The sequence below is a fragment of the Megalops cyprinoides genome, chromosome 7 (genome assembly GCF_013368585.1).
Source record: "Megalops cyprinoides isolate fMegCyp1 chromosome 7, fMegCyp1.pri, whole genome shotgun sequence".
Taxonomy (NCBI): domain Eukaryota; kingdom Metazoa; phylum Chordata; class Actinopteri; order Elopiformes; family Megalopidae; genus Megalops; species Megalops cyprinoides.
The window spans coordinates 28,917,558-28,930,424 of NC_050589.1; the positions used below are offsets into that span (position 1 = coordinate 28,917,558).

A 12,867-nucleotide genomic window follows, 5' to 3' on the forward strand; every position below is an offset into this window, starting at 1 on the left:
ACAGAGATTGGTTACACCAACTCAACAATGTGGATTTGAAATCTGACAGCAAGAGGCGGTCCATTCATCTCATTCACTCAGTAACCAGACAATGCACTTAGATCCACAGTGAGCAATGGTAGTACAGCAGTTACTGGGAAACTTTTGTTGATGAAAGTTGTCTGTATTTAAGCAAGAGGTCTTAAAAATGTTTTACTGAGAAACAGTTTTTGTATTACAAGAAGCTAAGATACAGAGTTAATATAGCAGCTTCTTATTTATTTAGGAAATTTTTGATTTAACATTTGATTGTACATACATAGACAAGACGAGGTGCAACAGGTGTAACGAACAAATGCTATACATACTTTACATACTTCTACATCTTAAACAATACGTGTTGTGCACCCAAGGCAGTCTGGCAGACAGCAGTGTGGTGCCGTCAAAGTAAAAGGCACCTCTTCTGTACATATGCACAAGTTCTGTGGCTCTCACCTCTCTGGTGAGCGTCGGTGAAGGCAGTAAATAGGTCAGTGGGGACAGACGTCCCACAGTCACGGTGCACCACCTCGTCACTGGCTGTCCCTGTGAGCGGTGGCCACACCCCGCACGTGCCCCGGCTCTCAGTCCTTCAGCAGTCCCAGTTTGCGCAGTGCCTCGCGCCGGTCCTCGCCCGTCTTGCTGCGGGGGGTGATCAGCACGCTGATGCCCTGGGAGCGTGGGAGCTTGTGGGAGCTGGAGTGGGGCGGGGCGACGAAGCTCGGCAGTGACCGGCTGCCGTCCCCTGCCTCTGGGGCTTTGGGGGCGGCGGCGGCCGGCTGGGGGGCGTCGCCCTGGATGACGCTGAAGTCCTTCCCGTTCCCCAGAGAGGCTGGGCGGGGCCGAGTGTGGCGCAGCTGGGAGGGGGAGCGCTCCATGGCGGTCCCGGGCGGGATCTTATCCTGGTCAGAGGAAGGGGGGCTAGCCGAGCTGCCGCTCAGGCCCATGCCCGATCGCTCCAGAGTGGCGGATTTAACCCCCGGGGGGTTTGTGACGGAGGGTCTGCTGGCAGTGGGCAGGTCGCTCTGTGAGCGCTCGCGGTGCCCTCTGCTTATTCTAGGATCCTGGGCCTCCTTCAGAGAGGGCGGAGGGGACGGCGAGGGCGGGGCTTTGGCCGTTTCGCCGCGGGGCGGGTCAGTGGAGATGGGGCTGACCGGGGCAGGGGACGCCCCCCAGGACATGCGGGTTTTGGGGGAGTGAAGGGGGCTGTGGGCGGGGGGACCAGAGTCTGCCTCGTCCTCCTTCAGCAGGCCGAGCTTCCTCAGCGCCTCCATCCTCACCTTCTGCGGGTCCATCATGACCCTCTCACCGGGCGACGTGCAGGCCTGGCTCGCACCGGCGTCCGTGCCATGGACGGGGGCCTTGTGGGTCTTCAGAATGATGTTGGAGGGCAGCCTCTTCGGTTTGGGCGCCACGGCGGGCGGGCTCATCTTTGGCTCGCTGGACTCGTGAAGGGGTGCGGGCTGGGCCTCTGAGGGAGAAGGAGGGGCGCTACCATTGCGGGACAGGTCAATAGGGAGTGGCTTGACTGTGTGTTTCATCTCAGGGGAAGCTTGAGGAGCTTTCTTCAGGGAGGCCCTCTTGCGCATTTGTGCCAGCTCATCGGAGGTCAACGGCCCCTTGGACACGGTCATCCTGTCTCCCTGGCGGTCTTCCACTTCGACTGGATCATCCCTGAAGTCTGACGGAGGGGGGATCACCACCACGTTAACCTCAGATGGGACCCTTTGGTGTCCCTTGCTGGGCTTGCTGTTGGGGCTGGTGTTACTGGGCGGGAAGACCAGATCCACTCTATCAGGGGGTAGGTCAGTCAGACAGGTGGAGAGGGCCGGTGAAGGGTCTGCTTCGGGCTTGGGTTTAGGTAGGACTGCGCAGCCACTGTTTGCCAGCACCAGCGGAGTGGGGACAAGGTAGCTGTGGAGCGGCTTGTGGTCCTTATCTGCATCACTTACAGGATCGTCGTAGGGATTTCTTGACACATCTGGAAGCAGCCATTCCCAAAAAACCATTAACATTTGTCATACCATTTTAAGGCCTAAGCATCTACTAAAATAACAAACCATGGCATCAAAACAGCCTGAAATGCATTTCTAATGTACACTGGACCTGGAAAATGATCAACTACGCACAAAATAACTTCATATGAAATGAATGTGCTCTACAAGGCAGAGTGAAAAACACAGTAAGAACCAGGCATCATCTCCCAAAGTTCTGTATGCCCAGAAGGACACGACACAGAAAGCACATATCACATAACAGCTGGCCTGCCCCACTTACCATCCAGCTTGTTGTGAATCACGGACGAGGAGAGATTCGCCACCTTGGCGGCCAGGCTCCCCGGGGCGGGCAGGTGATCGGGCTCATCGTTGGACAGGCCACTGTCCTCCTCAGCCTCCAGGGACTCAATGGTCTCCTCCAGGAACATGAGACATGCCCGCTCTTCGGCGGACAGATGCTCCAGGCTGTCGTCGCTCTGCAACGCACAAGCAGGGCTGCAGTGGTCAGCACATTCTCCACAAAACACCTAGAGGAACAGCGCAAAGTTGTGTCTCCAAATGCTTTATTTTAAAAGGTTTTCACATCTCTCATCACGGTTTTGGGTATGTCATTGCAGCAAAATTGCTTGACTCAAAGACTGGGCAGCAACTTGTTCAATTTACACAACCTCTTCAAGGACCATGGTTTTATGCAATGGGGTTTTGGGTTTGTTTTACATCCTAGCCAGGTATTATGACTTGACCATGCTGGCACAGTCCTTTTGACCTTCAGTTGTGCCCAAACCACAAAAACAACGTAATGAGCATACAGTTGACATAACCTGTGGAACCTGTGGGAACAGTGGTTGACTAGAACCAGGAGCGGTCACCACTGCTACTCCACTACAGTGCCTGTGCTGACATGATGGGACACGATGAGACACTTGTGAGAATCTCCACACCCAGGGCATTAAGTCAAAAAGTATGGGCCTCCCTAGATGTAGGTTGATAGCGTTCAGCTTTGGAGGACGAGAGGAACAATAAGAGTTCACCTTTCACACAACACTAATGGAATGAGAAACTCCCCTGCTCAGAACACAAATTCCATCACGCACAGATTTTATTGCAGTAAAAAGAAAAAAAATGTTCATTTTACATCCTTGTGAGTAACATTGAACAGACATGTTTCTGATCTTCCTGTTTCTGAGGAGACGATGTTGAGGGCCTCGCTGTAGATGTGCTCAAAGGGCTCTCAAGAGAACAAACAACTGGATCTCTCTTGAAAGTCTCACAGACTTATCTGCGCTATTCAACCCTGCCTGCATGAAGAAAGGAGTGATTCAGGGCCTTGCATTCATCTATATGTCCATTTGATCAGCTGCCAAATCCACGGCACCTAATCAGATACTCCTTTCAAGACCAGAATGAAAAGAAACTCAGAGCTAGCTAAATATTTTAAATATGTCATATATGTCATTACCCTTATCTGAACCATCTAATCTCCTTTGGACAAGCATGTACCAAACATACATCCCAATAAAGATCAAGAGAACTTCTTCCTTGAAATGTACCCCATGCTGTTACGTTCCATATTTGTGGACTGCTTTGGGCAGTATGATTAGTTACAGCATCGTACATGTTTCAGCTGTAGCTTGGTGCAATATTTTACCTGTAGCTATAGTATAGTTTAGCTATAGTTCCTCCTTGTTACCTGCTTTGTTTGCATTTCCCTGGACTGAATAAGAGTGTGTGAGCATACATACAGAGTACTGCAGCTTCTATTAAAAGTTCTGTACTTTATAAAAAAAACAGACAAATATATTATGTTATATAATATTATAAATATATTATGCTATTATTCTCTGGTCTTCTCCACTGAAAAGCACAAGCAACGCTCAGTGCTAATCATGAGATGTCAGGTTAAAATGATGAGCAGGCAATAATCTTCTTATTTCTGAATTATCTGTGAGTTCATGTGGCTGTAACTGGGCAAAGGTCAGATGTTAGTGGTGGGCACAAGGTGGCACTCACAAAGCCAGAGTTGGCGCTGACCACACTGTCACAGCTTCCCGCACTGTCCATGCTGGTCATCGTTTCCATGGCAATGCCACCTGGCCACGTGTCACTCTTAGGCATCGCACAGGGCAAAGGGTGGGGGTTCACTTTTCAAGGCTTCTGCTGATTGGCTGAAAGCAGCAGATAGCCTGTCCAAGAACCAGTCCTGCTGGGAAGGAAAAAGAGGTCTCTCAGTTAGTATTAGAGTTTAAGGCAAAATCAAACATAACAAAGCTGTCTACAGAGCTTAAAGGTCCACAACCCTCAAGGGAACACACAACACTGCCTTTTCCTTTGACTGTTGATAGTATCTGTTCCTGTTTTTTGGGATTTAAAACCCAAGCACAAAGCACAAGTAAGTGGAAACTAGAGGAGGGAAGCTGTGGTCAGAGTTTGTGACAAGTATGCTGAAGCCGTGATCCATTTCTCTACAAGAAAAGCACAGGCTGAACCTCCAGAGAGATCAGATAAGATCATGTGCAGATCTAAACACACATTAAAGACACACACACACACACACACACACACACACACACACACACACACACACACAGACACACAGACACACAGACACACAGACACACTCGTAACCCCCTTCTTCCTTAGAAATACCTACGGCTCCATGATCTCCATGATCAGGTGTTATTCATAGTAACAGACAGACTACAGAATGGGAAGCAAGGTTTCACACAGAAGCCAAGTGTCATAGTGAAGTTTAAGTCTGTAAGGCGGATTAACTACTTGCACTACTGACCATATGGCTTGGATAGATACCGTATGCACACTACGCTAAGCTCTTCAAAAAGCAAGTGCAGTGTGAAAGGGGGGATGCCTTAGACGCTACAGCACCACCTTACAGCAGACAGGCAGATCAGCATACAGCACACTTGTTAATATCACTGCTGCCATGCTGACAAGACTACTGAAGCAATGTGAGCAAAAGCGACACTTAAAGGCAATCAAAGAACCACCCGTGGCCACTGGAAAGCTTGACCACATACAAAAAGATGAGTTCTTTGGTGGCATGACCTGTATCCACGTTGCAGAACTGTAACAAAAATATGGTTTGTATAAATCTGAAACGGTTATGGAAAATTTTGACAAACAAAAAGAGAAATAAACGCAAATGAAACTCACACTTCCCTGCTGTCCCATGCACCATGTCTTTTTTCACTTTGTGAATTGAAGGAAAACAAACAAACAAAAAAAAAAGAATCACTACCTCTTTTTGAGGAGCTAGGACACACAAGGCAGCCTGGCTTCAAGCCTTTTCATTGGACGTTTGGGGAAGTGCTGCACCATCCAGGGGGCTTTCTAAATGCTATGGGTCAGAGGAAACAAAAGGCTTCCTGTTTCGGCCTTCAGCAAACACCACCATTTTACCATGGCAACTCCAATGACTTTGCATTATTCACCCTGCACCCAAAACATATCCCTTCAAGGATGGATTTGAAAGTGAGAGACTTCATAAGATTTCTTGCCTTTTTGTCAGTCAAGTCCAAAATACTGTAAAAGAGCAAGGTTTTGCACAAACCCTCAATGATACTATGATACAATCCTGGTGTTAAGAAAGGGGTAGAATTATGCGTTAGGAGGTTCTATGCTTTAGAAGGAGTGTTAACGAAAGAATGTCATTACATAAATATTCACAGCTCCAACTCGCAAGCTTGCAGAGCATGATAAACTGTTATGACACATGACATTTTGTGCATTCTGACATTTTATGTCAGCAGCAATAAGTGGCAATGAACTGTAATGACTGGTTGTGCAGTCATATATAGTTCTTACAAAGCAGTTACTATCCCATAAAATGAATTTGTCAAGTTAAATAAGATGGTCGATATGGCAATCCCTTTGCATAGTCACTCTGCTCCAATCACACGGCATGAAATAATAATCTTTGCATTTTCCTACTTTCTGGCACACCGGTTCTTATCAACACAATAAGCTGACGATAATGCAGGACAGAAACATGTATCTGCTTCTTCAGTTTGGTCAGCGTTGGGCACCCAGCTAAAGAGGAATCACAGCTGAATTTGACATTGAGGTGGTTTAAATTCCAGTGTCCCCTCCACTTTTCTGTACTGTCTCACTGCTGGGAGATGCAGTTAGTCAAACTGGTTTTATGAGCCTAGTTAGAGCATCGCCCTCCCTAGAGAAAGGTCAAGGGCTAAATTCACCCAGTCAAAACAGCGCATTAGATTAGGTCATAATGAGTTCAAGGAGAATGGAAACCTAGAGTGCAACGGTGTGTGCCGGGTGATTCCCTCAGCGTCATCTCAGATATGAGCATTTACCAAGCAGGTTATTGATGCAGCAACCATCCCCTCCTTTCAATAAACTCCCATACTTTATAGCAGCTTGAACTTGCGCAACTCAGACCTCCTTTTGGCTTTTCCACCTGCTTTTCCATATGCACTACTCCATTATTCACAAGTCAGTTTTCTTTGGTTGCTGACATGTCGACTGCCTGAGAAATAGCAATCGATTAAGGGGGTACGTGTCTCCAAAGAACTTGGAATCCGAAAAGAGGCATTGAGGTCATGCAACTTAATGAAATAATTTTAGCGCAATTTCAGTTAATTGCCTGGCTAGTCAAAACAACTGCCTGGAGACACACAGTCTTCCAGGAACCGTGGGTGATGGCCCAGTCAAGACCTTAAAATGACGTACTGGTCGAGACAGATTCTGGGCAGTCATTGTAAGGTCATAACATCACTCAGTGATGACAAAGCCACTCTGTCTCATTGAGCTAACATGAATACGCATGACGGGTGACAAGGCAGGTAAATCCACAGCTCCACACAGATGCATGCTGTGAAAGAGCTATGCGTTCTGATCACATCACAGAATGCTTCTGTAAATAGCAGTGGAGGAGATGCGTAGGGGACACGGAAAACAGCCAAGGGTAAACCCTCCCCCCAACCCCCGCTTTCAGCATGGAGCTAATGCCATGCTCTTTGCGAGCGTAGAGGGATGGTAATTAAGGCAGCTCCTGCTGAATGAGTGCAGAAGACGAGGTGCGAAGCTGGCCGAAAACCTGCAGAGCGGCTGCGTGTGACAGCTCTCCCAGCACGCGGCCCACGCCCATCACAGCGCCTCTTTTAATTCACCCAGGAATGCGGCTTTGCCTGCTCCTATTGATATTCTCAGCATAACGTGGTTATTCATTTAACAGGTGACATGCTTGCACATGTCAGCTAAACTCAGGGGGGGGGTGGGGGTGGCCGACACCTGGCATTCCGAGGCTCCGCCGCCGCGGTGTCCCTCGCGACAAAGGCACCTCCAGCACACGCAGGCAGCACTGGAGAACGCCGACCGATGGGACGCAACTGAGCCCGCGTTCAACTCATTCAAAGGTAACACCGTCATGTCAGCCTCTCGGGCATTGATAAGGACGGATTTTAAATATGCCGTGTAACATCCGAGCACACGGCGGGTCAGAACGGTTAATCATTAAGAGCAAATACAGCTACATAAAGAATGCAATTGTGCAACGCAACACATTCCATGTGCATGCATACAAGGAAAGGATTTCAAGTTTAATGTTTAGCTTGTTTCCACTCCACATCACTTTGATGAGAGTGAAATTGGTTTCGCAGAATCATCCCCGCCCTGCCCCTTCAAAGAAAGCCAAGGTGTACATTGAGATTTCATCAACACAATACAACTCTGCATCGAGTTGAACCCTGAAAAAAGTGTTTAGCATGCTGGGCTCTAAACCTAAATCTGGAGGATTCTGTGTACACTGGTGAGGTTTTAATTGAATGCTGATCTGACAGTTATCTGTGTATAACCCTTTGAGGAAGAAATTTGCAGTAGTTGAAATGTTGTGTATGTGTTCACAGAAAGCTATCAGTAGATACCAAAAAAATGTTTATTATTATCAGATATTCCTCTAAAACTTTCCTTCCATCCTGTATTTAGGAGGTTCCAGTTGGAAAGAGGAGATCCCAGTGCTGTTTGCATTCCTGTGCTGACTACGGTTGCCGTTTTTGACCACACCGCTCATAACAAACACATCAGAACACTTGTAGCACATCTCAGTAATAACAAAGACTCAATTTTCCATGTGTCGAGCACTTAATGTCTGGTTCATATAAAAAATTTGACGGTATTTTTAAGTTATTTTGTTCATTGTTGCCTGTCTGTTATACTGATGGCCTTAGAGATGCTTTACCTAAGCTTTTTTTTAGCCTTGGTACACCTCAACAAGACATCATCCACAGAGGACTCATCGGTATTAAATTAAAAGTTCAAGCAGAAAGAAATGATCTCATCTCTAAAGGAGAACTGACACAGGGCCCCCCAATACCGGGACTGGGAAGCTCTGCACTACAAGCACAGAGGAATAAATTCAAGGTCCCAGTAACCTAACCTTCTTAACACATTTCCACAGCACTTCAGGATCACAACCCTGCTGTACTGACGCAGACTGAATTTGTATTTTGTATCTGTGTGGTGCCAACCAGCATGACGTCATAGTTAGCCATGTAATGTCCATTCATAGTGGACCTTGTGGTCGAAGCTTTTTCTCACACTACTTGGGGCAAAGGACATAATAACCTGTCATAATATTCAATATATTCAAATATAATAAAACATATAGGAAAACATAGCAGGAGACAAACCACACACAGAACAATTCATGAGACTGAGAGGTAAAAACACAGTAACTGCGACCCAGCAGGGGAAGACATAATGAATTACTTTGGACTACTTGTCATTATCTTCTCAGCAGGCACCCCTAGTCCAGGAAAATAAGTGCCAGAGTTTGACAGGTTACCCCCTTGCTCCAGTATGTGGTAGAATATTATGGCCGTGACTGTAGGTGATTTTTTATTGCCTGCAATGGAGAGGGAAAGCTGAGAAGGCAGGGAAGGGCAGGGCAGGCCACTGGTTACTTTCAATTTACAGCACTGCGAAAGCTACACGGCTTCTGCCTTTCTCACTTTTACTGTTCATTGGCATTATTTTCACCTGAACTGGGTTAAACTGCCTGCAGAGTTACTGCAATCCAATTTCAACAGTTTAAACATGCCATTACCATAAAACGCCATTTAATTCCAGCTTTCATAATATTGTATTTGATGCTGGAACGTCTTGTGCCCAGTATCTTGGATAAGGATGACTGATAAATGTCTACGCAATAATTAATTATAACCTGTCATCCGGACGACAGTAACAGATACTCGGTCTTATCACTGTAGTTGAGAGTTATGACCCCCAACACATGAATAATTTATCGTCGGTTCACACTGCCTGCCAAGTGATAACATTACATAAACCGGTAGAATTTCATTGAATGGAGGGTTAAGTTTTACTACTGGAATATTACACAGAGATTAGCCTATTGTGTTTGCTTATCACTTTGCACTAATGACTATTTGACGTAACTCACCACCAACAACAGAAACGGTCAATACACCTGAATCGTCTCTACAAACAATAGCCATTTTGATTAACTTCTTCAGCCTATTATCATTTTAAGTGACAGGAGTTGAGAGAGAGGATTTACGGGAAAAAAGTTTTCCCAGAATATTTCACAGCGGAGTACTTGGATTTAATGTTGCAGAGTAGCCTATGAGGTGAGGAAGTTGGATGTAGTTAGGACTATTTCGGTGTACTTAACTGACTTGAACTAATATTTGTCCAGAAAGGCCTGATACTTCCTACTTGCAGGTGCGAACGTTTATCCTGAACCTCTTGTATAAATTTCTGTCCAGAAATAACAGAAACGTTTTCAATAAAATACCTGTGTCGTGTGCGACTACCCAGTTGGTACGAGAAAATGACAACTATAAATATTTTTCATCTATACACTTACTAGCCAAGTGACATAGCCTTAACTGAAGTTAGAATTACTTCTTACATGGCAAATTATTTATCATAATTTGTCCTATACTGGCAAGTTCTTCCTGGTAAATGTTAGATCTAATCGCCAATCTGAGACTTTCATCTGGCACTTGCACGGAATACAGTATTGCCGGTACTACTCCTATTAATCTAGTTCCTATATAGCTGGTTTCCCCTTACAATGACAGTTCTTCCCACAATTTGAAATACATCGAAGCATCACAGCCAATCTTGCACAGAAATCTTTACCTCAAATGAACATTTGAGCTGAAGTACATACTCCTCAAAATCCACAGTTATTTGCCCTCAATTAGTTCTTGCGTTTTGAATGTGTATGCATTAAGCTAGTCACACACCAAAGAAAGAAAACTGGCATTTTTGAAGTGAAGAGAAGGCATGGCTTCCATTGCATCCGAAACTATGAAACGAACGTTTTCTTCAAATGAAGCAGGATACGGATTTTATACTCTTCCATAACTTACCTATATCACTAGGATAAGATAAATTCCGGGATTTATACCAGGATCGGTATTCCATAAAGTCGCTATTGAGGTCTGCTTACCTCGGCTGTCCTAGGTTTCACAACGCTCCCAAGTGAACAGGTGAAACAGCGAGATCAGTCTTTCCGCTCCAGTAGAGGCACTTTTTAGCCAATCAGCATTCGACGGAACAAACGTCTCCCACAGGTGCAGCCAATGGCGAGCTCTCCTAGTCAAACCTACTGACGGAGTATTACACTCATCTAGAAATACTTGTTCCTACTGTGTTCGTGAGTAGACATGACAAATTGTCAGTGATCTGCACAACATGAAATGTCTTTTGATAAATTACTACAATGGCACGCAATGTCACTGAGGTGTGAAGGAAATTACTCAGATTAACCAACATATTGTAGAAGAAGAAGAATAATAAAAGAAGAATAATAGGCAACAGGTATTTAGCTAGATTACAGGCAGGTGCTCGTAGGTGCAAACACATCGACGCTTCTCATTCAGAGAGACCATAGTGATCATATTAAACTTCCCCTGCAGAGATAAAAATCAATCTCTTGAGAAACCTCCCTTATCTTGGATTACGGGCGACACCATTACGTCGATGTAAATCAGTCACACTTTGCATACTGTAGATTTATTTACACGTATTACAACGCCACAGGATCCATTTCATTTATGACTTGGGAAACACAACTAATCCAAGTAATAACAAGAAAAGCCATCTTCAAACTCTTGGAGAAAGCAGTAGATCATAGTTATTTAAAACATACTTAAACTGTTTCTTTTGTATATAAAAAAAGACAAATAGCTGTGCTTTAAAAAAATCCTCAAGATGCCAAACAAAGCAGACAGCTGCTGGGATTCACAGCTGTTCTGATTACTTTAGACAACTATTTGAACAATCAAAGTCATGAATAATGATAGTATGTTTTCATGCCTGTACTGGCTGCATATTCTCACTTGGACAGGGTTATTTTGGGATTACATTTATCTGGGACTACACCTTGAGTGTAGTCTTACAAGAAAGCCTGAAAAAATGTCGCCCTACACATGCTGGTATAATTTCAGATCAACACATGAACAGATCCAAAGCACTGGACTAAATGCAATCTTTATGCTATGAATATGACCATAATTTAGGTTTGAATGCACCAAAATTTCCCACATGTTAATTTAGCCTTGTGGAAAAAAGCAAACTCAGAAAGGCATTGGCCTCAAAAGTAACATTCCTCTTTGTCAATAATTAACGGCATTGACAGAGGGTCTTGTTTGCAAGTGCATAAAGTTTAAAACCTAATAGATAAAGCCTTACATTTTTAAAATGTCAAAGACACATTCTTGATAAGAATCCATTTAAAGTTTTAAAATTATTTTAATTTCCCCAAAATAACGTGAGATGACCATGACATGGACCCCACCTTGGTGTTAATGATTTGGGTTGCTGGTACAAGGAACATGAAGCAGCAGTGTTTACTCTGCACATTCCTAGAGTTATTCTACTGTACACATTACCACATTGGGGCTCAATGCGCTAAAATGAGCTCTGTCATTCAAGCGTTTGAACGGACTTTCTTGCACAAACAGTGCAGTCTATTTTTTAATATCTTAAAGCACAGAAGAGAACTTAAGCATATTGAATAACATTACTTAAATGTATATTCTTAAAATACACACAGAGTAGAAATGCACACTAAATTCGTAGTTGAACTGACAATATGAAAGATGCCACAATGCATCAATGCCGCATGCTGAATGTCACTTAATGCCAGAGGACACCTGAAAAACCTGAAACTGAGAATACCGGACTCAAATGGAGAAGATTCGAGTACTGGCATCCCGGAAAGAAGAAAAATGAACATCAGAGTCCTAGAAAACATCCCAAACAAAATCTCAGTGCACTGTGATCCAGGCTGTTCCCCTCCTATCCTAAGTCTTGAACTGTGACACACTGAAATGATTGATGACATTTTGATTTTAGTCTCTGGTTGTGTTTTCCGGCTTCAGGTGAATAAGATCCACTTTGTGACAGGGGAAACCTTGAGTGAATGAAGGGGGACACTGTTTGAGCTGGAGCACACGTATGTTTACATATCAATTTGGTGTTGTCAAGGAGTGGCCTGTCATTCTAGGTGAGTGTGTTTTTCCACGGGCCTGGAAACTTTGAGGAATGTGGCCCCGGAGGACAAGGAGGGGTCTATCCATGGGTACAGCTCCGTGGGGCACACCTTTCCACTCTCAGGAGAGGACTGGGGAAACTGAGCAGGGCTTTATCTCAAGCCCTCACCTCATTCTCCTATTATAAAGGAAGATGGGGAGAAAGATGTTGCTGTAAAAGAGCAAGAGCCATCCTGAGTGGACCCATGCCGTCCTGCCCTCCTCTTTCTGATCCGATTAGACGGTTAAAGATTAGTCAAAATAAACTCACTGTCTAAATCCTGGTGAACTGAGAGCGGCTTAATCGGGTTTGT

The 12,867-nt window shown here is 44.9% G+C and overlaps 1 protein-coding gene across 1 annotated transcript; it reads right to left on the minus strand.

The window, feature by feature from the left end:
* Nucleotides 1-251: 251 nt before the first annotated feature.
* Nucleotides 252-10,524, minus strand: LOC118780942 (specifically androgen-regulated gene protein). Its single transcript, XM_036533731.1, has 4 exons — nt 10,388-10,524; nt 4,026-4,215; nt 2,296-2,491; nt 252-1,999 (listed from the first exon to the last, which is right to left on the minus strand). The coding sequence occupies exons 2-4, from the start codon at nt 4,128-4,130 to the stop codon at nt 603-605; spliced, it is 1,698 nt and encodes a 565-aa protein (XP_036389624.1). The 5' UTR covers nt 4,131-4,215; nt 10,388-10,524; the 3' UTR covers nt 252-602.
* Between the last annotated feature and the right edge of the window lie 2,343 nt (nt 10,525-12,867).

What these genes read in the sequence shown, in the direction of transcription:
- LOC118780942 (XM_036533731.1), bottom strand. Translation starts at nt 4,130, where the DNA reads ATGCCTAAGAGTGACACGTGGCCAGGTGGCATTGCCATGGAAACGATG. An exon ending in TCAGCGCCAACTCTGGCTTT is followed by an intron (nt 2,492 to 4,025) that starts GTGAGTGCCACC and finishes TGTGCGTTGCAG; the next exon opens with AGCGACGACAGCCTGGAGCA. An exon ending in GATTCACAACAAGCTGGATG is followed by an intron (nt 2,000 to 2,295) that starts GTAAGTGGGGCA and finishes GGCTGCTTCCAG; the next exon opens with ATGTGTCAAGAAATCCCTAC.